The sequence below is a fragment of the Coffea eugenioides genome, chromosome 4, assembly GCF_003713205.1.
Source record: "Coffea eugenioides isolate CCC68of chromosome 4, Ceug_1.0, whole genome shotgun sequence".
Classification (NCBI taxonomy): Eukaryota; Viridiplantae; Streptophyta; class Magnoliopsida; order Gentianales; family Rubiaceae; genus Coffea; species Coffea eugenioides.
The window spans coordinates 434,000-459,683 of NC_040038.1; the positions used below are offsets into that span (position 1 = coordinate 434,000).

At 38.1% G+C, this 25,684-nt stretch overlaps 3 protein-coding genes across 5 annotated transcripts; 1 reads left to right on the plus strand and 2 right to left on the minus strand.

Moving 5' to 3' along the window:
• Positions 1-554: 554 nt before the first annotated feature.
• On the minus strand, positions 555-8,711 carry LOC113767643 (15-cis-phytoene desaturase, chloroplastic/chromoplastic). Its single transcript, XM_027311801.1, has 15 exons — positions 8,433-8,711; positions 7,639-7,947; positions 7,411-7,543; positions 6,708-6,796; positions 6,284-6,341; positions 5,530-5,685; positions 5,302-5,450; positions 4,988-5,107; positions 3,878-4,091; positions 3,685-3,787; positions 3,148-3,195; positions 2,739-2,784; positions 1,999-2,186; positions 1,520-1,682; positions 555-831 (listed from the first exon to the last, which is right to left on the minus strand). Exons 2-15 carry the CDS (start codon positions 7,861-7,863, stop codon positions 772-774), a joined length of 1,752 nt encoding a protein of 583 aa, XP_027167602.1. The 5' UTR covers positions 7,864-7,947; positions 8,433-8,711; the 3' UTR covers positions 555-771.
• A 2,613-nt stretch (positions 8,712-11,324) lies between these two features.
• Positions 11,325-21,054, plus strand: LOC113767422 (ATPase 10, plasma membrane-type). Of its 3 annotated transcripts, none has more exons than XM_027311515.1 (22): positions 11,325-11,586; positions 12,415-12,489; positions 12,579-12,698; positions 13,088-13,186; positions 13,323-13,460; positions 13,907-14,041; positions 14,131-14,310; positions 14,685-14,891; positions 15,078-15,197; positions 15,756-15,875; positions 15,988-16,110; positions 16,330-16,434; positions 16,593-16,737; positions 16,990-17,151; positions 18,046-18,284; positions 18,540-18,572; positions 18,684-18,765; positions 19,431-19,591; positions 19,812-19,985; positions 20,076-20,258; positions 20,377-20,540; positions 20,685-21,054. In XM_027311515.1, exons 2-22 carry the CDS (start codon positions 12,424-12,426, stop codon positions 20,779-20,781), a joined length of 2,853 nt encoding a protein of 950 aa, XP_027167316.1. In that variant the 5' UTR covers positions 11,325-11,586; positions 12,415-12,423; the 3' UTR covers positions 20,782-21,054. The 3 variants fall into 3 exon arrangements, with proteins under 3 accessions (XP_027167316.1, XP_027167318.1, XP_027167317.1); XM_027311517.1 differs by having other exon boundaries at positions 11,325-11,512; XM_027311516.1 differs by lacking the exon at positions 11,325-11,586 and adding an exon at positions 11,598-11,753.
• A 241-nt stretch (positions 21,055-21,295) lies between these two features.
• On the minus strand, positions 21,296-24,863 carry LOC113767426. The gene is made up of 5 exons (XM_027311522.1): positions 24,321-24,863; positions 23,491-23,714; positions 23,358-23,391; positions 22,325-23,100; positions 21,296-21,889 (listed from the first exon to the last, which is right to left on the minus strand). Exons 1-5 carry the CDS (start codon positions 24,694-24,696, stop codon positions 21,635-21,637), a joined length of 1,665 nt encoding a protein of 554 aa, XP_027167323.1. The 5' UTR covers positions 24,697-24,863; the 3' UTR covers positions 21,296-21,634.
• Positions 24,864-25,684: the final 821 nt, after the last annotated feature.

Sequence of the window (25,684 nt, forward strand, 5' to 3'; positions counted from 1 at the left end):
ACGGCTGAATGGAGGACTTGAATGGCCCCCCACAAGTACAACGCGGTGTTCTTGACTGAGTTGCCTTGGTCATTTTGCAGAGAAGGAACACTTCCATGTAAGCACAGTTTTAAAAACCCAGTTTACAACTTACTTATTCTCTCAATTCGTTTTGCTGCCCGGTTGAAATAAGTAAATGAATGGACAAAAGTTGTCCGCAGAATTACTTCCACTTTTCATTGAGCTGATTATCTATTGAAATCTCATCTATGGTTGCGATTCTTTTGCCCTGGTGGTCATCACCAAATATTATTGCTTATTCTTACATCCTACATCAAGGGGATTAAACACGAAGGTATTAGCATACGAGTCCAAAGGATCTTAAGCCATAAATATCATATTATCACATTGCAGTTATCATATTACCACTAGATTAGAGCAAAACATTGCAGCAACTTCATGATTTAAGTCTTTATTTTTATTTCCTCATTAAACTATTTACTTTTACTTTCATTGAATCTCATGTGTGACCATCCACCTTTTGGTTGAGTGATGATTGGTATTAAACTATGAGGTAAAGATGCAAAAGTTGTATTTATAGAGAGAAAAATATAAGAATGACTTGTTTTATTTTATGACGTGACACCGCTTCCAAATAAAGACAATGGCCTGTGCATTCGCACAGGGTTGATGAATCTAATTTGTGATATATTATCAGCCTGCCCCAGTCACCTATCCACTGTTCCCAGTATACTGGTCGAATATCGCCCCAATTATCAGCTTTTGTAGTTGTCAGGCAGTGCTTGCCTCGGGTACCCTCTTCTCAATGCGGGCAAGAAGCAACTCACTATCCTGCAAAACATACAGGTATTGCATGGTTTAAAAGGTCGGCAGAGAGAGACAGAAAAGCATATTAATTTAAAGCAGTAAGGCATCCCTTTCTTCCATTCTTTGCTTCTGCTCCATGTTTCGATACTCCCTCCAAACACGATTAATTTCTAGTAGTCAATTCACAAAATTCAGGCACTTCATAAGCTTCCTCTCGATTATGCTAGAACGAAAAATATGTTAACCACGCCATATAGATGAAACAAGCCCATCCCCACCAGACAGATAGCAGTAAGCAAGCATTTGTGCAATATTCAATAATATTCAGGATTTTAGTTCTGCTGGAACTGTTGATCATGCTTGATATTCCTTTCTCCAGAGATTACTAGAAAACCACCTCACTTCCTCGATCCAAATGTCACAAATTTGACTGTAACAATGGCCAAGACAAAGGTAATTCATAATGGTGGTTGACTTGGTGGCTTCCTCAGGCCATTGTAAGTTGTATAAAACAAGGGGGATGGGATGTTCAATATCCCGAGTCACACACCTGATGCTTTGAACTCTAGATAGAGCATAATAATTCTCTGACTACCTCAAGCTGCAGATATCACAGCATAACCTAAAATTTGCATGATGTAGGTACTCTATCATGCCATACAACAGTGTGTGCATCACTGCAGGTATATATATTGGACCAGTGAAATATCACCTGTACAATTGCTTGTGCACAAAGCTTTCCTGAAAGAACGGCACCTTCCATTGAAGCCAAATACTTCTGTTTTGTATAGTCACCAGCTAAATAGAACCCTTGAACTGGAGATCTTTGCAACGGACGAGAGGGTTCAGTTCCGGGCACAGTTTTATAAACTGACCTAGAAAAAGAAAAGCTCCATTTTCATTTTCAGAGGTCAATAATAAAATGACTGCAGAATTCTGAATCTCAATGAATTCAAATTTCAGGTGCTTTATAGGTTGACAAGGCATAAAATGAATTTTGAGGTACGGTGAGCCAAATTGTTATGAAAAGATATTGCTACAAAGCTATATTTCATGGACATGATCCAGTGCATTACCATTACAAAGAGGACCATTCACATTCTCAACATTCCAGCGGACTTGAGCAAAACGTATTATATCATTGTTTCCAATTTTCTATAATAGCAAGGAATAGAAAGACAAAAAAGTCACCTTGGAGTTTTTACAATATGGTATTTCAAGAGTTTTGCTTTGCTCTGATCAGCAGCAATTTCATCAGGAAATAATTTTGCAAGTTCCTTCATTGTAGCATCAATAATTTCCTCATCACTTTGTGATATCCATTCTTCAGCAGGTGCAAAAACTAGCTCCAACATTGATTGGTTTGGACTGTAATATTCCTGCATAAATTTTACTTTTGTGTTTAAGGGTAGCTTAAAGATAGCTCCTCTGACCATAGTCGTCACAAATTGTTGTGAACAAATCATATCAAGTTGCAGCCCAAAGATACAACTTCCCAAGCACCGATATACAAATAAATAAATAAATAAAGAGAGGCTAGAATAATTAATAGCAACAAGAACCAGTTTCTAACTGAAACTGTTTAGATGCGCTAAAAGCTTCCAACAATTTGAGATGAATTTTTTACTTTGAGTAGAATTTGCTTTAGCCCAATGATTTAACTCTAGGGTACCTGCCTGAGAAGAACTCTGGGTCATACCCGGACTTTCTTTCTCTAAACTATTACATGGTGAGGTACGCCAACTTGCTTATTTTTCAGTATAATATACCTTACATCCATGCACAAAATAAGATTTCTCTGTCATGTGATTTGGAAATTTTAAGCAAATGACTTTGCTGCCTTGCTGATGGGAGGAAGAAAAAAAAAACCTAAATTGAGAGCCAATACAAGTATATTACATTATGAATCTTAAACAGTGTACAGGGAATACCTTACACGTCACAGACATGTCAGCATACACACTAAGAAGTGGACTTCTGCAAGAGAAAGAAGGTTGGTTCAGGAAACAAGTCAAATAGCATAGGATGGGACTTGAAACTGGGGCAACGTTACTTTTCCCTCTTCAAGCCCCATTAGGGAACAGGGAAAAAGGAAAAAACAACTCATGATTGTACACAAAATGGTTCAAATTGTCTTATGCTTCATTGTTTCAGTAACAGAAAATCAACACATTAGAGTAATGCATATAAGATCTCAAGACACTATATTTTTCCAAATTGCAGATAGTGTAAGCATAGTTGTTCTGATTTTGTGTTAAGAGATCTGTTAAGACAAAAACATTCAAAGATAGGAATACAGAATAAAATTTTGTTCACTGATGGTACGAGTATGGAAAAGACCTGCTAAAAAGAAGATGATCATATGTGTTCCTGAGCTTCCTGTCAAACCTGCAATTGAAGTCAATTATATCAATATCACTGAGCTAAGATATTATTGCAATTTGTGACAACAAATAGGATTGTTCACTTATACAAGATGATATTCCTGTAAGGAACCGTATTCTAAGTGTTATTTTGTGTAGTTACAGGAGGAATCCATAAAATCTTACTCCTGATTAATCCAATGAACGTCAGGAACAGATTGTCATTTTGAAATGATACAGAAAGCATATCAGGTGTTAATTCATAACTAGTGAAGATTTGACCAACAAGGATAGTCAATTGCATCATTTTGACCACAAAATAGCACTCATCTTTGCAGGTCAAACTTATCCTTTAAAGGTCATACACTTTGTATATTATGATGAACTTTAAGTAGTTTTATATCGCATAATGTAAATGTATATATTAGAAATAATCATCTAGATAAAACCTTTATAGCAAAAAGGACAACTGTTGAGTAATATCTTTAGAATTGCTGAAAACTAAATCACTAACCATATGTGCACATTTATAACAGGAACTCCAACTAATTGCTCCAACTTTCTGAAGTATGGCATCTCTTTCCAATCCTCAGGCAAAAGAAGCTTCAGGATATCAACTGTTATCGTCACATCAAACTAGCAATCTTAAGATAGTTCACAAAAAAGTGGGGAACATGTATGATTTCTTAGATTAATAAAGACTCTACCTGGAGTGGCAAATACATAAGCATCTCCTCTAATCACAGTTCCATTATTCAGCAAGAAGTTTTCAACACTTCCGTCATCATTGAGCTCAATTTTCTGAATTCTTGAGTTAAGGTGTACTCTGCCTCCGCGTGACTCAATGTGCTCAACAATCGGCATGCAAAGTCTCTCTGGAGGGTTACCATCTAAAAATGCCATTTTGGATCCATGCTTCTCCTGTTGATCGATTCTAAAATTCTTTCAAACAGCTAATACGATAGAAAGAAATCTCTATCACATCCTTCTAATTTACATATGAAAGTGGCAAGAACTTTATTAAGAAAATGGAGGTATAAATTGTAGCAAGAAAGTCATTTTCAAGTAGCAAGAACTTTATTAAGAAAACGGAGGTATAAATTGTAAAGGAAGCCAGAAGTAGATTAAGAACTGCAAAGCACCCTGTGCCTTAAAGAAAACTTCAAAACCCTAAAAACATAATCTATCTTTTCTCTTTTTTTTTTGTCAAAAAAAAAAAAAACTAATCCATCTGCCTTCTAAAGATTGAGGAGAAACTTCAATCCATAAAGTCCTACTCCTTAAAGACATTGCATGTACTCCCGTGTGCTCAAGAGATCTATATGTTCAGACTGTGAGTAATTAACCTACTTTCAATTTTCTGGTCAAGGAAAAAAAAAAAAAGAAACAAGAAACTAAAGAACAGCAATGAACTGCACAGAGACTACTGTTTCTTAGTGTTGCACTGTGTGTTGGAGCAGTACGAAGGGCACTACAGAATAAAGGCCTGGATTTTAAAAAATTTATCCCAAAAAGAAATACTCAATTGTGGATAAAAATTTCACTATAGATAGAAGATTATGGCATTAGGCAATGGCACCTGGTTTTAACAAATGAAAATAAGTGATCTTCCTTGGTCATAGAGTGAGTAAGAAATGTCCACTACATGCAAAAGTAAGTCATTCAATTTGTATATACTTCATGAGGAAGTCTATTAAATGCAGGTGATACATTTTATTTAGGTGATTATTTGAATGAAAATCCTAGCATCTCACTATAAGTTAGAGATGTTATCAAAAACACACACACAGAGACACGGAGAGAGGAATGGATCCAACCTGAAGAAATCGGTTCAAAGCTATTAAAATGCACTGCATTGAAAGTTCATCTGGATTTATGAAGTTCAGTGCCTTTGACATGGCAAAGAATACTTCATCAGTCACCCGATCTGGTATGCCCTAAAATACAGTCAAAGATTAGACCATATTCTTCTAGAAAAATGCACTAATATAACTTCTCAACAGAAGCAAAGCAAATACAGAAAGGAAAGAAAAGTTCAACTTTGTAGTGAAGCTTAGGTAAGCATTAACTTGGCATGGTAGTGGATCGTTAAACTTGCTAACTTAACATTCTACTGAAAATGGTTGCATACTTGCTTTCTCATCCAGTCTTTGACAGTTATACCATCTTGTGCCTCAACATAAGACTGTCCACCCAGAATTGCTGGCAAGAGTCCAATTGCAAATCTGACTTTCTCTGGCCAAGTAAGCATGTCATTATTCTTCAAGATGGCCCATATTCCTGCAAAACCAATTTGAAAACAATATCCACATAAAAACAAGTTGCTTCATTTGAAATTTGGCTGCACAAATTAGCTCACCATTTAATGGTGCTGGTAGCACCTCAGGAAAATCAAATCGACTGAACTCTCCAGGCTTATTTGGCATTGCAAATATCATTGAATGCTCCTTCCACTGCAATCGATCATTAATTCCTAGTTCTCCAAACAGGTTCTGCATATTTGGGTAAGCCCCAACTTAAGGTGGATCAAGAATCAATGTCACAAGTTATTTGCTGCATCATAATGTGTCTTAAAAAGAAACAAGAAGAATCATCTACATTCATGCTCATAAGAAATTCAAAAAAGCATGGAACAAGATAAGGCAAATACGAAAATCAAGAAAATTTGACAAAACAACATCCCATGATATTTGGAGGTTAATTAAAATAACCTCTTTACGATTAATCACCTTTACAAGAACCTTAACTGATTTTACTGAGAAAAAGACAATGTTGTCTATTAATGCTAACCCGGTGCAACTTGTAAGATATTTGCTCAACAATGTTTAAGTACTGTGGTTCGAACCCTTTGTTATCCTAACAGCAGTAAAGTTGGATTTGAAAAATTTAGAAAAATCCAATGTAATTTCACAAAACAGAAGAGCTGTCTCCATAAGAATTATAAAACTTATAAGAGATCAGCGTAGCTTGCCTTAATATCAAAGACTAACAGTTCTTCAGAGGACAACATGGGCAAGAGAGCATTTGAAAAGAGCATGATTAAAGCAATCCTTCCAGTAGCAGTCATCATTACAAGGTTTAAGTAAATCGTTACATTTCTTCCTTATACTTACAGAATACATGCAGGCCAGTCTCATACCAGTCTCCATCATCATCTTTCCATGCAGCAACCTAGGTACAGACAAATGATTTTCAGAAGAGGAAAAGTATTCCTTAGATAAAGAGGTTAATAGATCATATTCCTCTACACATCAATTTTGCATAAATGATGGAAGCTAGTTTTAGAAGTCAACCAATAATTGCAACAATGTTGTTCTATCTTCCCTTAACATACCAACCACAGATTTCACCAATATAACACTGTGTGCAATGCTCATATAGAAACTTGGATAGCAAAAAGTTTACACATTATGCACACATATAGACCAACTCCCACATCCATATACTGGAAAATTTTGAAAGACTTTCCTTGAACTTTGACACAGTCCATTATGCCACAAGGAATTCATGAACACTAATGAGTAATAATTTGGCTACCTTTCCTCCCAGAACATCCCTAGCTTCCAACACAATAGGTTTATGACCTGCATCGGCCAAATACTTTGCAGTAGACAAACCAGCCAAACCTGAAAGTATAAAACTTAATCAAGTGAGTGGAAATTTATTTCATAACAGACTTTGTTCTGTATGTCATACCTTGACTTATTTTCAGAAGCAATTCACTTACAACATCCGATGTTACAAATTTATGACAAAATATCAAATTAAGACAACATAGATTCTAATGGAGGCTAAAACATATAAAATATCAGCTATAAAAAGTGATCCGTCTTGCAAACCAGATAATCATCTGATAGGACTCCTAAATAAGACAGCCCCAAATTCATTCACAAGCCTACCTATGCATGTACAGTGACGAAACCTTTCAGAACTTAACCAATCATGAGGAGCACCTAAATTATGTGGAGGAAAGTGGATAGGAAAGCACATGCATAATGAAGTCAAATTATTCTGCCAAAAATTATTAAACACTGTTCTTAGCTACAAAAGCGAGTGTGTGGCTGCCAGAGCTTATGCACCAAAAGCATGGAACAATACTAAAACGAGACATGTTTGAAAAGTGAAAAACTATAATCTAAATGGATACCATAGCACAGCTTATGAGTTCACTGGAAATAAGATTTACTTTCTAAATAAAATGGCAGAAAAATATAATTAAGATTGAGTGTGATATTTCCACCTGCACCGGCGATCACCACCTCTAATGGTTTATTTGGATGAGGAGAAGTACGGAATGTTGATGATAAATAAGCAGCTTCCAAATAGTTGACGGCATTTTCAAGCTCTGGCCTTGGATAGTCAACACAAGCTACCTGCATGATGAAGCAAAGAGTAAATTGGATTAGTTTCCCTTCTTTTGTTATTGTTTGTCGTCCTTGATATTGATGATCATCAGATACATTTTTACCTTTAAAGGGCCTGCATCCTCCGCCCTTGATCTCATGACAACCGAATTTGCAACTTGAACTTTCAATTTATCTCCCATAGAATCACCACCTCCAAATGAAAGTGAGGTCATTTGCCCAGAACCAAAACAAAGGCCACACTTCCAAGCAGAATGAGGGCTCCGAACATTAATCACACTAGTTTGCCTGGTCAGGCTTAGTGCAGAAACATGTCCAAGTTGAGACATTTCTCCAAATTGGGCACAAAATTGAGTTTGCTTTTAGACTTCTCAACGGACCAACGTCACAGTGCAATCAATTTGGAACTTTTCCTAAATCAAATGGTTCATTAATACAATTAAAACCAAGAGATTAAGCTGTGCTGACTATAATTAGGTAACATTCCCCGACCCCCCACCCCCACACGGGCCAAAAAAAAAAGCAACAGCCAACAACTCTCCTCCATACATGTAGCCACGAAGCAGCTATACAGGAAATGACTTAACCCACACAGGTATAAGGGTACAATAATTTATTTTTCGTTACGAAAAGAGCAACAAACAGAAGACAAAAGAAGGAAAATTGTCGAATTCAACCTACGTGCAAATGGGATCAGATATCATGACAAGGAAAAGAAGCAAATCAAGTAAACCAACAAGAAATAAATAGACAGAGTAGCAAAGACTTGAGCGTCTCAAATTTTGAGCAGCTGCAAAATTTAACCCAAAAAGAACTGGAATTGAGGGTGGGAAAGAAAGGTGCAAAATTCCCGGTGCAAACTACAAAGACTATAGTTTGAGGTGGTAAGCTTGATTACCTCTAGGCGAGCAAAGAATAGTCCAAGGAAACTCCTTTTTAGCTGCGAGTTCTTTAAGAGTGAGATAAGGGAGAAGCAAGAAAGGAAGGCAGGCAGGATTGCAGAGTAAAGGCCATCAGAAATCCTCCTTCCAGTTGCAGCTAGGAGGTATAGCAGTTACTACCACTGACTGGATACGCACAAAAATACACACAAGAGGTGACAAGGGAAAAGATAAAAAGGCAAAAACGAAAGGTAGTAGTGTAATAATTATTATATAGCAATGGTTTTGTGAGGGAAGCGTGATGTAATTTGGTGGGTTTTGGCCGCATTTGTTATTGGGACACATTTGTTATGGCTTAGAATATTCTATCCATCTTTTACTTCACTTACATGAGGACGGAACTTACTTTTCACCTTCCACTGTATTTTACCTTTGTGCCAAAGCTCCACCAGGCTCCGCCTCCGTCCATCCATTTTCCTTCTGTTTCCTGCTTCTCTCTCTCTCTCTCTGCACTTTTCATTCGGCACCGGTCCCTGTCATTGTCCTCACAGTAGTTCCATGAGCAGTAGTTGTAGTAGTAGTAGCGTACATCATCATTCATTCATTCTCCCTTGCTATTTTCTTGTATGGTCGCGAAAGACTAGCAGTCTATACAGTTAGCCCTCTCTTACTAACAATTCTGATCCGCTACCCAACCCACCATTAATATTACTCCTTGTTGGACCACTAAAATTATCCTATCCTATGCACCACCAAACCAAATTTATCAGCATTAGGCGAAGATCCAATTTACACGTCCATTTACGTCTAATATACTCAATGAATCCATCTTCATCATCATCATCATAATTAAAAAAAAAAAAAAAAAAAACTAAAATGAACTCCCCAGCCTGCTAACATATTCTCATATGTGGATATGGGACGCATCCATAATCCTCATGGACGTCAAAAGTACACTTGTAGTAACACAATTGGATTCTTGGTCCATTCCTGTGAGCCACCTTTTCTTTTTTTTTTTGGGAGTTCTCACCTGAAAAGTCTGGACCCAATACCAAGATCAAATGTCTTGTCTCCAGGCCCAAATAAGACAGGCCATCGAACAAGCCTCCCCCTGGGCTTCCAAGGAAACCCGCACCGAACACCAAGTCAACTCTTTTCGGACCAACATGTACGAGAAATATCTCGCCAAAGTCGAATGTGTTGTGTTTACCAGTTGTTTGTTTTTTTTTTCAGCTGTTTACCAAAGTCGCCTGTAAGGCTTGGAGTTTTATCCTGAATCTAAAAATAAATAATTTAATAAAAACAACTAATAATAAAAACAGAATGGGCAAGAAACTTGGATGGCCGTTGAACTTTTAAGCGGGCAATTTTTAGTCCCTCAACTATTAAGTAAACACTTTTAGTCACCGAACTTACTAAAGGGTCAATTGTTGACCCTTTTGGCCAGTTTAGCTAGTTTTGCAATTGGCAAGATCATCAAGTGTGTCGCAACTCTTAAATTTGAAAGTCCTTTTTGTCCATTCAAAGATAAAAAATCAAAGCAAGCCCTCAAAGAACCTAAATCTGACCATTATTCTTCACTTCAACATCCTCATCGTTCTCATTTGAAGTAAGAAGGAAGTGGGGTGCAATTGGATATGGCTAGGCAAACTTGCAATTGGACATGGCTAAGCAGACAAAATATATTTCCTTCTTACTTCAAATGAGAACGATAAGGACGTTGAAATGAAGAATAAGGGCCAAATTTAGATACTTTAAGGGTTTTGTTCGATTTCTTATCTCTGGCAGACAAAAAGACCTTTCAAATTTGGGGGTTGCGTCTCATGTGATGCAACGAACTAAACTGGCTCAAAGGGTCAACAATTGATCATTTTGTAAGTTCGAAAGCTAAAAGTATTCGCTTAACAGTTGAGGAGTTAAAAGCTACCCAACTTAAAAATTTGAGATCTATCCAATTTTTTGCCCAAGCAGAAATCCAACCTCAGGTTTAGAGATAAGAATGCATCCATATCATATGTATTTAGTGCTCAAAAGTTCAATTTTTTTGCCCAAATAGAAATCCAACCCCAGGTTTGGAGATAAGTATGCCTCCATATCACTGTATTTAGCGCTCATAAGAAGAATTTTCTCATACGTCGTGGGCCAAAAACTCTACAAGCCAATCTCATCGAGAGAGAGAGAGAGGTCACACTAGCATTTGACATACTAGACTCTGTCTGATAACTCAATTTAATAATTAAATTTAATTGATTCAGGTGTTAATATATTCAAATACGTTTCATAATCAAAAGTTGAATATCTGAATTAATTAAGGGGTGTTGGATTTTTTAGACAAAATTTGCTTCAAAAATTAAATTATTCACTTACCACTTAATGTGATATACACTCAAACGTACAGTATTAATTTTAATATTTAACAATTCAATAATTTAATATATTCAAAATTCAATTTTCAAACTTCAATTTTATCAAATCTAAAATTTTCCAATCCCATAAAATTACCAGAAATCGGAATTTAAAAAAAAATAGAAGAAGAAGAAGAAGTTACGTAATTAGTTGAACAATGCGAATTGTGATGTGAAAAAAAAAAAAGTCATCCAAAATTGTCCGCTTAATAAATTAGCTGAGCTGTCTTCCGGAAAGCATCTGCCGGTTGTGCGTCTTACAAGTAAGTTACTTGCGACTTACAACCACCAAACTACCTTTCAATCAAAACAAAACAAACGTGTTGACTTGGCGGGAGATCTGAGATAACGGAGCCGAAAATTGTAAGAAGACCGTTAGGTTTGAAAGTCCTGCAGATTTGACTGTCAGTTAAAATACCTGCCCTTCTTCCTCTGCTCCTCAATTCTGAATTTCAGTCCATTTTGAACCATCCTTCTTGTGAATTTTTTCTTTTGGGGCCCCCCTTCAATCTCCATCATCATTTTCTCTTTGTCCTCAAACCTCCTGCTGTATAGGCTGCTACCAGATCATCAGCGCCTGCTGCTTCTACGCTAGCACACTACTGAGGCCCTTTATAGTTTATAGCTCCACCCATCCTTCCGTCCATTCAAATTCCCCCAACTGATTATTGTCCTAATCCCACTACAATTCAGTGAACATCTCATTACTTACTTGAGGAGGACCGACCCCTTCTGCTATCTTTTGGCGGCAGCAAAAATACAAAAAGTAAATGCATCTACATAACGGAAGTCCTCCATCTATGTTTTAGTCTGTTCTCTGTCATGTTCGCTGTGCTCTGTGTATGTTCAATCTTGAATGATTAAGTTGTCTTTGGGCCTACCTAGTAGACATGGCAATGAAAAATCACTCTTCCTGAATCATTATTTATTTCGGTAAATTATCTTCTTCTGTTCCGGGACATTTAGACAAATCTTGCTGAGATCCTATTATATGCCTGATATCTATCTCCTTTGAATTGAAATCTACAAGGGTGTCATTGCAGTTGCTTCTTTTTGCATTTAAAGGTTTAGGCCTGTTCAAGCCCCCATAGCTTCAAGTTTCAAGCGTCAGCATTGGAAAATTATATCATAGTCTGTTTTTCACTTTTCTAAGTGATGAACTTCCTGTAGGGAAAAATTGTCATTCTTTTCCCATCCTAATCGCTTCCACAGCCAATCAACTTCTTTATGTACTTTCTCATCTGACAGCCTGGACATTTAGAGCAAATGTCCCCAGCATATCAAGATTTCTGGCCTAATAATTCATAAGGTCGTATTTTTAGGGTAGTGTGGACTGTGGAGCATATGATGTGAATACAGCTACTGGCTGATATATATGTCTATAGATTTTAAAGGAACAATTTTGGTTTATGATGTATTGCTCTAGAGGTCCAAAGGAATTTTAGAGACATGCTGCTCATTTATCTCCTCTGATGTAACTGGCATTTGTTATTTGCCATCACATTTCCAACTAAAAACAAAATTCCACATTTAGATTTCATCATTGAAAAATTTAAACCAAGATTCCATTTTTGTTTCTTGTTTTTGGTCCTAGACTTGAAACATGGCAGAAGATATGAATAAACCATTGCTAGCTCCTGAAAAGTTTAGTAGAGATGGAATTGATCTGGTAAGCTTTTACAACATTATCATTCAAGTTTAACATCAGAAAACTTCTGCTCAAGGCGTATGATATCACCGTCTATATGGCTTCAACAGGAACACATACCACTGGAAGAAGTGTTTGAACAACTGAGAACTTCACAAGCTGGACTTTCATCCGAAGATGCAGAAGTTCGATTGCAGATATTTGGCCCAAATAAACTTGAAGAGAAGCGGGTAAGTTTCCCATTCATAAAAGTAGATTATTAGTCAACAGTCCAATGAAAGAAAGAGTGCCATCATTAATTTCGCAGCACTAAAATACAAGGTTCTGCCGATTTGCTTAAATGGGCATCACCATACTCCTGTAGAAAGCTCATATTGATGACATGCTTTCTTTGCAAAGATGAGGGTGTTCAGGGTGGAACAGGCGCAGAAAAGCAACCAGTGAATAGATACTTCTGATTATATATTCCTAATGATGTGCTATGTTCTAATACAGTTTACACTGCATCGTACTTTAATTATTGCAGCACACTTGTGAAGCTCTCTGCTCATGGATTTCATTAGATCTTGCATATTCTTGTAGTTCGTTTGTCTTCTCAAAAGTTGTTTTCGGTCTCCAGGAAAATAAGATTTTGAAGTTTCTTAGTTTCATGTGGAATCCCTTGTCATGGGTCATGGAAGCTGCAGCGGTGATGGCAATTGTTCTTGCTAATGGTGGAGTGAGTTTAATGAACCTTTTCATTTCCTTTCTCACTATTCGTGTCAATTAATCGTCTGGAATGCATCATTTACTGGGCTTTTATTTTCTTCCTTGTACCGGTCTCTTAACGTGTAAAAAAAAATGGTGCACTTCAGGGGGAGGGTCCTGACTGGCAAGACTTTTTGGGGATTATTTGCCTGTTGCTGATAAATTCAACAATTAGCTTTATTGAGGAAAACAATGCTGGAAATGCTGCTGCAGCCCTTATGGCACGTTTAGCTCCAAAATCTAAGGTTTGTATTTTCAATACTCCTCTGAAAATCAGCACCATCCTCTAAATTTATTTGACTAATAACTAACTCCGTTCCAGTCAACTGACCAAGGACTCGAACATTGTCCAGAAACTCAAAGAGGCTTCTGCTTCCTGGAGTGTTCAATCTTCACGAGAGATGAATAAGGATGCAAGTTTATCACAGAAGAGAAAAATCAATCGGACCTCATTCTTAACATGTCACCGCAATCTTTTGTTTTATTCATGCATGATGCATCTGTTAGATACACAAAAATGATAAAAGTCATTCATTTTGCGTTTCACAGACTGACTGATAAACCGCTCATTTTTCCCTTTCTAGTTCTAATACAACTTTCCAAGATTCAAGCTGAGTCTATTCAAACATTACCTTCGTCTTTATTTGAAAAGATACGTACTAAAACATCAAACGGTGGTCTTCTTCTGCAGGTCCTAAGAGATGGAATATGGCAAGAGCAAGATGCAGCTATTCTAGTACCAGGAGATATTATTAGCATTAAGCTTGGAGACATCATCCCTGCAGATGCTCGCCTACTCGAGGGAGACCCCTTAAAAATTGACCAGGTAACTTAATTTGAATATTACTTGCCAAATTCATGTAAAAGAATTAAAGAATTCCTCGACATGGGGCAAAATCATGGATTTATCTGCAGTCAGCTCTTACTGGAGAATCCCTACCTGTCACCAAGCGGACAGGTGATGAAGTTTATTCTGGATCTACTTGTAAACAAGGAGAAGTTGAAGCTGTAGTAATAGCTACAGGGGTTCACTCCTTTTTCGGCAAAGCTGCACATCTAGTTGACTCGACTGAAGTTGTTGGTCATTTCCAGAAGGTGACTAATTTATACTTCACAGAAATAGTTTAGCTTTACCCTATTTCCAAAACTAAATCACATAGATACTGAATAGAATAGGTAGATTGAACTTTAGGAGTCTCTGATCATGTCTGATATTGTATTTATTGGTGAATTTGCTCTTTTGGTTTGATTAGCTACAAACATACTGAAGTCAGTAAATTGCTTCTTCCTTCCCTTGTATACCAATGTTTATCCTTTTATGGTAAAAATAGACTTCCACGACAGGAGGCCCTGTCTCTAATCCATAATCAGGGCCCGGAAACGTTATTACTAAAATTTTCAAGTTCTCAGTCGAATTGAAGTCTGTTTAGGATTGGAACTTTGAAGAAAGGGACATCTCTTTGCCGCAGGTCCTTACAGCAATTGGGAACTTCTGCATTTGCTCTATAGCTGTAGGAATGATACTGGAAATCATTGTCATGTTCCCAGTACAGCACCGCTCGTACAGAAGTGGAATCAACAACCTTCTTGTGCTTTTAATTGGAGGAATACCAATAGCTATGCCAACAGTTTTATCTGTAACACTTGCAATTGGTTCTCATCGTCTCTCTCAACAGGTATAACTCTTATGCAAATTCTGGAACTAGCAGGAGTGTTATGGTTGTGTTTTATTTCTTGAAAAGTAATTAATGTGAATGGCAAATGCTTACAAGATAGGTTTGATCAGTCGGACCATGTAGTCAGCAATGTAGTTCTCATTTCTTTTTGTGTTCCTTTCTTATCCCTTTCATTCATCTCTTCAGGGTGCCATTACAAAGAGGATGACAGCAATTGAAGAGATGGCTGGAATGGATGTTCTTTGCAGTGATAAAACAGGAACACTTACTCTGAATCGCCTCACTGTTGATCGGAACCTCATTGAGGTACAAAAGCAGCTTGACTGACTTCATATTTGTCAATACAAACATGTTGCTTTTTGCTAGGTAGGGATTTAATTGGCTTATACTTTGGAACATTGGTCAGCTAATACCTCAGAAAACCAGAAATGAAACATTTGTCAGTTTGGACTCGAAACTTTGGAGTAGGATATAAGCATTCTGAACTTTCCAGTTTCTGGCTTTTAGCCTGACACCAGACTCACTTTTGTCGTGCTAGCAAGTTCCTAATGGAGAGAAAAGAGCTCTTAGAAGTGTCTTTCACTCCATATATTCATTCTCTTAAGATCTAAAGCTTTTGAACAGTTCTCTATTTGACGTGCATCTATGTGATGCATGATCGATGCAAGTTATATCATGATTCCTTCTTAAATGGTTTCTGATCTTAATCAATCTTCTGCAGCGTCCAGGTTCCTAATCACTACTAATGTAAACAATTAGTCAATCTGATGTCTGTTTACTTGGGTCAACCGAAATTCTTATAGGCATATAAGATCGTTTTGTCGTTTCCTGTGCTCAGAAAATGTAAATTTCCTATTCTAACAGGTATTTAACAATGATATGGACAAAGACATGGTCATCCTCCTTGCCGCAAGAGCAGCAAGAATCGAAAATCAAGATGCAATTGATGCAGCAATTGTTAACATGCTTGGAGATCCAAAGGAGGTAGACTCAAAAACTAGATTCACAGAGTTTCATTATTCTCCTTTACATTTAAGTACCATGATACATAAGGAGGAAGATACTTGCGTTGAACTGAATCTGGCTTCTGCTACAGGCCCGAGCTAATATCAAGGAAGTGCATTTCCTTCCATTCAATCCTGTAGATAAGCGTACAGCAATCACATACATCGACATTGATGGCAATTGGTACAAAGCCACAAAAGGAGCGCCTGAACAGGTAGCGATCTCTTTTGGAAAAACCATATCTGAATATAGCTTGCCAGAAGGCATTTGAACTTAACGGCTGAAGGAGGATTTAGAAACTTTATTCTTGCAGACACATATTCCAAAAAAAAAAAAAAAAAAAGTGGAATATAGAATTTGATTTTATTAGGAAATGGAACGGGGCATAATATTTCATTCAGAATAACATTCTTGTCGTTCCATGAAACTTCAGATATTGAATTTGTGCCAAGAGAAAATAAAAATAGAGAGGCAGGTGAATACCATTATTGACAAGTTTGCTGAGAGGGGATTGCGCTCTCTTGCAGTTGCCTATCAGGTAAAATTTTAGCTCAGGTAAATGAGGTATAAGCCATTTAAACTTAAGCGGTGAATAGAATTAGACAGAATTAAACAAACTTTAAAATTCAAATGACCTACTTTGTCTGGCAGGGGCTGTACGCTAATGCATTTCTGAACATCTGAACATCATTTCAGGAAGTTCCGGAAAAATCGAAGGAGAGTCCTGGAGGGCCTTGGGTATTCTGTGGGCTGCTGCCCTTGTTCGATCCTCCTAGGCACGACAGCGCTGAAACCATCCGCAGAGCACTTAATCTTGGGGTTTGTGTTAAGATGATCACAGGTAACAGGGTCTATCTGTGGTCTGGATAATCTTCAGAATGAAAATTAAGTGAGAGTCATAGAAAGATAATCATTGAAAGCCTACGGGTTGTCTAAAATTTTCTACTTGAGCTACACATATGAGCACTTCATTATAACTTATAATCCTGGCAGATATATTCAATGAATGTGAACTCATCAACGACTGGTGCTATTTCCTAGATATTTCAAAGGGATACGTAAAGGATTTTTTGGCTCTTTTCTACTGAAACAGGAGATCAGTTGGCGATTGCAAAGGAGACTGGTCGACGGCTTGGCATGGGTACAAATATGTACCCTTCTTCCTCATTGTTGGGTCGTGATAGGGATGAGAATGAAGCTCTTCCAGTTGAAGAGCTCATTGAAAAAGCTGATGGCTTTGCTGGTGTATTCCCTGGTAATTAAATCAGAAGCCGCCCCTGGTATTGTTGCATTTTATGTGCTTCAGATGGTATCCTCTTTCTAACTATTAGAAAATTTTTTTCTTTAATCTGTTATTTAGATATGATGAAACCAAAGACTCGATTTCAACCACGAAGAGATTAAATTTCAAGAATTGTATCTTAGATTGGGTAAAGAAAGGGTGATTACATGAGCTAACTAAACTTTTTATAGCTGCCAAAGCGCATCCAAAAGAAAGAATGCTCTTGATCACTTTACATTCATAGGTTCTGGACTTTTGCTGACAGCAACTCTTTCTTTCTGCTGATCAATCTCCGAAGTGCGCAGTTCTGAATTCAGATCAGTTTAGTTTGCAATACTTATTTGGCATAGATAGCTTAACCTTTTGCACCAAAAAAAAAAGCTCCAAGGTGTAATTTTCAGTTGGGTCCTCCAGCTCAAGTAGATTTACATGTATCAACTGAAAATTTCTGATAGGAATACCATCAGAAATTAGAAGAAAATTGGCAGTCTGATAGTATTCTCAGGTGCAAAAACTATAAAATTCTCAAAAAATGACAGAAAATTGTGGCTATAAACTGAACTGTCGCGTTGATCAGAATTTTTTAGTTTTTGTATCTGAGAATAAATGCACATTGCGGCTATCCTACGTGAACTTCTATGTCTGTCTCATCTATTTTTTAGAGTTTCGTGTTTATTTCCAATTCGCATAACATGATGATTTTGAAATCATCATTTGTTAGAAACTGTTTCGTTCTTTTAATGGAACTTATTTTACTACTGGTTCTGCACGGTACACGTCTGTGGCAGCACTTTGCGACTATTGTTTTCTGTCTCCACTCTCCACCTTCTTGTGTCCTGATTCATTTTTCTGAAATATAATTGTCAGAACACAAGTATGAGATTGTTAAAATACTACAAGAGAAGAAGCATGTATGTGGAATGACTGGAGATGGTGTAAATGATGCACCTGCGCTTAAAAAGGCAGACATTGGCATAGCAGTTTCTGATTCTACGGATGCTGCTAGGGGCGCTGCTGATCTTGTCTTGACAGAACCCGGTTTAAGCGTGATCATCAGTGCTGTTTTAACTAGCAGGTCTATATTCCAAAGAATGAAGAATTATACAGTTAAGTCCCATTTCCTACAGAAATGAACCGATTGTTCATAGATTAGTACTGCTCGTCTTTCTCAATTAGTAAAAGAAATTTTCAGATATCTTGTCTATTTTATATCCAGGCCCAATGTGAATGGGCACAGAAGAATGGGACACTTAAAGACATCATTTTGTTAGTGTCACGTCTCAATGCTAGGGTCTCTGTTTCTTTTCATCCATGAAAATGCTCTCCCTGAAATAAATGCTAATCTATGATGATGTATGCAGATATATGCTGTCTCCATAACTATCCGTATTGTGGTAAGCTTGGCAATCAATTAACAACATCTCATTTCTTGAACCATCTGAATTCATATTTACATTTCCTGTAATAAATGACAAATCTAAGTGACATTTTATGTTTTTCTGCAGCTTGGTTTCACGCTTCTAACATTGATATGGAAATATGACTTCCCTCCATTCATGGTTCTGATAATAGCTATACTGAATGACGGTAATGGCATATGATTTGTTACTTCGCTTTCAATCAACAGAAAGTTGAATTTTGTCACCTCCAGTTAGCATGAAGCAGACAATGTCTGTCGATGTTTAGAATAAGCTGCAAGTTGAAAGAAGAGCACATAAGTGTATTTGGCTGTGCTGATTGTATAGGATGATTTATTTGATCGTCTGCAATGAATCTTTACCAAATATCTGTCTACTTCACTTTACCTTTTAGCATTTTTCATTTAAGATATTTTTAATGTTCCAAGTGCATGTTCTTGATTGTACCCTTAGAAGGAACAGTAATATGAAATAGGTTTTTCTTCTTCAAATGCTATAGCTGTATAACAACTGATTCTTTTCATATTACTAGTAGGCATCTGATTTTGTTCATTTCCACTTCCAGCCAGTTAATAGGAAAAGGTTTGGAAGATTGAAAAGTTCTCCACCATGGTAAATTGTAAATCATCTGAAAGCTTTTCTTAAGATCTAAGAGTTTACTGCATGTTGAGGGTAAATAATTAGATCAATGTGAATTGTGAAGAAGTTTATATTTCCTCGCTGCTTCTTAACCTCAGCTGATTTAGTCACTCGTAACAGTGGAACACCGCATTCAATGGTAATTTATGCAGAATCATGCCCAATCATGTTTTTTTTTTTTTTTCCCTCCAACAGGTACCATAATGACTATATCACAGGATCGGGTGAGACCATCTCCCATACCAGATAGTTGGAAGCTCAATGAGATTTTTGCGACTGGCATTGTCATTGGAACTTATCTTGCTATAGTCACTGTACTATTTTACTGGACCGTAATCAGTACCGACTTTTTTGAGGTGCTAATGCTTTCCCTATTGTTTTCAGTTGGATATTCACGTCTCAGTCACATGACGTCTCACGTCATTTGATTGAGGCTTTGGAAATGGAATTAGGATGAACTGTCCGTATTAGTTTGGATTAGGCTTCCGTATTCAATGTTGATCCACACACACTGTCTACCATTGCATCAAAACTTCTTAAATTCTACCTTCGCTTTTTTTGGTTTTTGACCTGCAGACTCACTTCCATGTGAAGTCTTTATCCGGCAACACTGAAGAAATATCATCAGCCATCTACCTACAAGTTAGTATCATCAGCCAAGCGCTCATTTTTGTTACCCGCAGTCAGGGTTGGTCATTTCTAGAGAGGCCTGGGACTCTATTGATGTGTGCATTTGTGGTGGCTCAACTGGTAAGAATTACCAAAAGCAGCTTCAGATTCTGTTTCATGTTTCTTCACATAGAAATTCATAGCAGTCCCTTTATTCCTCTCCTTCTATAGGTTGCTACGCTGATTTCGGTGTATGCCCATATTAGCTTTGCTGCCATTAGAGGCATCGGTTGGCGTTGGGCGGGTGTGATATGGTTATACAGTCTAGTGTTTTATGTTCCCCTGGACGTGATCAAATTCACCGTACGCTATGCTTTGAGTGGAGATGCCTGGAATCTGGTCTTCGACAGGAAGGTTTGTGCAATTTCTTGTTTCATGTTAAATTTATCAACTTCTCACTTCTTGTGGATGCATATGAATAGCCAGCTCCTCCTGATTCGTCCATTTCTAAATCAATTTCTGGGATGAGCAGACAGCTTTCACATCTAAGAAGGATTATGGAAAGGAAGACAGAGAGGCCAAGTGGGTGGTTTCACAGAGGACATTGCAAGGCTATAACTCCGGGGAGTTTGATTCCAGTGGAAAGAGATCATCTTTGATTGCTGAACAAGCAAGGCGGCGTGCTGAAATAGCCAGGTGTTTGGACTTTCTCAACAAGCTATTTTTTCCCCTTTTTCTCGTAGATTTTCCTGTCAGATGATTTACTATAATGGCTTACGAATCCTCATCTTTCAAAATAGCTTCTTAAAAAAGGCTGACACAGACTCCTCATACTTGCAGACTTGGAGAATTGCATACTTTCCGGGGACATATGGAATCAGTTGCAAGGCTTAAAAATTTGAATCTCAGCAACATCCGTTCATCCCATACTGTTTGACATGAAAACCTTGTGAGACAATCTTTGCTGCGGTGACAGTGATGCCAAGGTTACTGGAAATGCAGCTGATAAAGGGTTATAGAATCATGTTCAAGATTCCGACCTCAAGGATACCTCTCTCATATTATTCGTGTTTTTCACGTCTACTTTCTTCCCTTTCTATAGTTTTGGAAGTATTTCGTCATTGTACGCCATACATTCTTTCATAGAAGACAGCGACATCCATTTTCACAGAACAACCGACGAGCAAATAAACAGTTTTTCCAGGCTAAACAGGTGTTTTGCGCATACCGCTTGGCGCCCCAGAACCAAACTGCATTGCTGCAATGGCAACTCATCAGAAATCCGATTTGCCAGCCAGCATAATGCAACTTTTTGGCAAGCAGGAACAACTCAGCAGAGTCGTGTTCCATGTAAGCAAGCCAAACCTCTTTATCATCTTGCAGCAGCTATGGTAGCTTCTCTTAGACTTATGTTTTGGAAACAGGCTGCGGTGTATGAGCGTCTTACATAATTTGACAAAATAACACACGGTGCGTAAATCCTGTTTCACACAAATTAATTGTAGCATTACAATATGTTGGGCTATTTGAATTTTACAAGCAAGCAGGGTAACAAAAGTGAGAAATTATGGCTATAAAAGAAAAACTCGATTCAGACACCAAAAGATGATCTGGAATACAAGTCAAAAACCGCAACATCAAGCAACAACTCGATGGCAATACAAAACTGACATATCCTCAACTGATAAACAGTCAAAGGAAGCATTTGATTACTTGTCAAGTTTCCATTTTCTTGATGACTGCATTATTACTTATTTAAAACTTTGACAAATAATTGGAATAACAGCCTTCTATAAGGACGACATCTGGATTCTCTCCCTTCCGAGTCTTACAGAGTTAACATAGTCCAGTGGGCTGTGAGCGGAAATGCCAGGGATGACAAGTCCGACAACCCTGGCCAGTGTGGATACCCAACCTTCCTTGTACTCTGGCCCATATGCATAACCCGCCAGAAAGCTTCTAGTTAGCTCCCACATAGCGTTCAAATACTCTGGAATCAGAAATCTGATCCCAAAGTAGTTCCTGTTTGGCTCCTCATCTACTTTCTTCGATGACAAACAGAAGTGAAAGATCATCAGCCATAAAAATAACAGGAAATCAACTTTTGTTATTTCTGAAGTAAGTTTCTTCCACAGGTTTGATCATTTTAAAGATAGGGTATGGAGTGAAACAAAACCGCAAAGTTTTTAGCAAAACTTTGGGAACGTAATATGTTCTTTTAACTGTTCGGTATGCATTCTTAGCAGACAATGATACTCTTCTGATTAGTTTCACATCTTATCATCCAGACCTTGCATGTTTAAGACAAAAATGGCAGCGGCAAAGTGAATGGAAAAAAACCCATGTGAAAAGAGTCTGTAGCTCAGTGCTGGAGATATTACCTCGTAAGATACAACTTTATAACCAGTGCTACCAAACCATAGGTAGACTATACACCAATCTAGGATGTGAACACAAGAAAAATAGAATAAGAATCTTACTTGTTCGATGTAGAGGCTGTTGTAATACAGGCACGCTCCAAAATGCTTGTACAGGAAGGTTTTGTTATCATATGGCAATCTTGGAACAAGGTCATTACAGTAGACCACCCTGAAGTATTTGGGGACTGGATGATCCAGATGTGCTTCCATGAACCTTCCCAATTGCCTGTTCCCCACCCTGGGCTGTCCATATGTGTACACAGACAGCAACCTTTGCAAGACCTCCTCTTCCTTATGCAGCACTAGAACAACTGGGAATAGTATAGCCAGGGCCCCTCCTAGGCTATGCCCAGTGACAACAAATTTTGCATTTTTATGCTCTTGAAGTAAGTCCTTAAGCTTGCTTCTCACAGCATAGTAAGCAGTCTTCTCTCCCATTTGAGGAAAGAATTTCTCCTTGCTTACCTTTGCGGGCTGCTCAGAATAAAAGGACTGCTCTGATCCACCTTGCGAATCAGAATCACCAAATGACGAAGATAATTCAGAAGCAGAGGTTCTCACATCAATACCGTTCATGTTGGTAGATTTTTTGTTCATTATTCCTAGATTTTCTTGAAATGTAGATGCATTAACTCCGTTTCCCAAACCTAAAGCCTCTAAGAACCCCATGTGCACCTTTCCAAGTTTGGGGATCTCATACCAGGAATAGTCAAAATCAGTACTCCAATCATCAGCATCAAATGGCTCTGTTCCCCGGAAGCTGACTAATATCAAGTTTGCATCTTTTGGTTTATCACATAGAATGAAAACTTGAGTGGAGTTATCCTTCTGGAAATCTATCAATAGAGATAAAATTCCATATTAACAAAATGTAAGAAACAAAAATACATGTTAGGGATTTAAAATTCCCCAGAGAAGAGTGAAGCACAACGGAGGACACAGGTTTACGCATTGTAGTCTGAGGATTCTCGAAAGACTTCTTTTTCAATTTTTGCCTAATATTTTTTCCTCCAATGAGCACGGAGGGAAATTGGTTAATTATCACTAATACTGTTTGATGTACATGCCACATGAGTAGCAAGTCGAGTCTCACCATTCCAGCAGTTATAGAAGTCCACGAAGTGCATCTGCTCTTCCAAAACAAGAGAAATTAATCACCATTTAAAGAATGTCTAACTATTTGTGAACTGAAAAGGAGGAAATGGCATACAAGTAAAGGGGCTTACCTTCCAATGAAGATTTACAACATTCCTGACAACCAACTCATTCTCGTAGGCTAACTTGGAAGCCATAATGCATAGATCCATAAGAGTCCGGCTTCCTGTTTCTACTTCAGGTTCACCAACTGCTCTAGTAATTGTCTCGCTCTTGTGCAGATATATGCGTCCATCAAGATGCCCAATTGCACTAATGAAAGTCTCAGAGCCTCTATTTGGCAGCACTACCTTTCCTATTTTGTCATCGGCATTGATTAGTGAAGAACACAGCTGAACAGATAGTAGCAGCACTTCTTGCAATAGCAACATAGGTAGTTCAAAATTTAGTAAAGGTTCCCTTTGACTGAAACGAAAGACCAAGACAAGCATACATATCAGAACCGAACACCAAATTCACACAGCCACCTGCTCGAAGGGAAATTGCAAAAAAAAAAAAGAATATAGAATAAACTACGAACTCTTTTCAAATCCCCTAAACAATTCTTAAATCTTTAGAAGCAGAATCGCAAACTGAAAAGGGCATTATCATTTATTGAATTGAATACATAAAGGGCCAATAACATCGTATTGTAAGAGTGCAAAAAGCATATTGTCTGACAACATGCGGAGATTCAGACAGTAACGCGTACATGCAAGAGATGACAGTCAGCGCTTATGTATGCATTCATGTTATTTCAAGAAAAGGCTACATTAGAAATTTTCTGATTGAATCCTGTTTGATCATTTAGCCCAATAGGATTTATTACAAAATGAGTGTAGATGAGTGCAACTCCAATCATGTAGGTCCATCAAATTGCAAAGGAAAAACGCAATCTCTGGGAAGAAATTAAGGACTTCACCGTGCAGGATGTTGTATAGCAAACCGAGAAAGCTGCCATTGACAGTGAAAAAGTTGAGGAAGAACTCCACGAGATAACCAGTCCATTCCATGGGTTTCCTGAAAATGCCTATGATTTTTCTGACTAAGATAGACACAAATATAACCCATCTGTGATCAGGGGTTTCTCCGTCGTCATCATCGCCATGCGCAGCGCCACCTAACTCTTCCTCAAGAACCCCTTCATCAGAACTTTCCAGAAATTTTGCACCGCTCGCTTTATCTTTCTTCATGAAGAACCGTGCTAGGTCTCGGAATCCACCGTTGTGAGGATTAACAATCAAGTACCTGAAATTTCCAGAATTGGGCTTGTTGCTGTCATCTTCGCTATTAGCCATTGGAGGCTTCGACGAGGTACGGCTAAAGAGAAGCTTCGGCTGCTAAGTTAGGAGCAGTAACAAGAGGGATACTCCAGGAAGCGAAAGACGAGTAAACTGGGGAATAGACAGATGAATTAAATGCCGATCGATATGTGTGCCTGTCGGTCCCAGATAAGGCAGGGGCGGTCGCGTGTACTAGGTAGGTATAGCTGATAAAAGAGTGCAAATAAATAGTACGCGGTGCGGCGGTTAAGTTAAGGTCGGAACCTTGGAGGTAACAGGTCAACGAACGTTAGGATGATCAGAAAACGAACGTTGTGGCTGCCCGATGACAACAAAGATGATATCATGATGCTGCTTTTGTTCAATCTTCAAAACGACATCCTCCCGGTCCGTCCTAGGCAGGCTAATCTCATCCCATCCATATCCGGGTAGGAATTTCTTGGGATTCTGGGCAACAATGAATAAAAGATGGCGGGCTACCCATAACGAGTAAAGCAAATGTACCTTGCCTTGCTGATGACCCATACATAATGGCAGCAGCCAATGTACACAAGCGTTCAATCTGCATTTGCGTCAGCAAGTGCAGTTAGTGCCATGCCATGCCATGCTCGTTTGTAATCAATTATTACTAGTGAGTTACTCAACAGTTATCACCGCCAAGTTTGCTTTTACTAATACCTTAAGGAGATCCTTTTTTGAAAAAAAAAAATAAAAATTTCTTCTTAAGGAGATCTATTCATTTCAGGAGAATACAAAATTTTTGGGTTAGAGGAATGTGGAGGCCAATTGTGGATTTGTCCACCTCGACAACCCCTCACCTCGGCAACCGTCTTGGGGAGCAGGACGCCTGGACTCCCTGGTGGTCAAGCGGGTGTTGGGATGGTACCGGGAGGGGCCTCCCCAGGATTCGAACCCTTGACTTTAAAGGTCTTTGGATTGAATGCCTGGTACCCATTGGACTACTGTACCATCCCAACACAGCCCAATGGGTACCAGGCATTCA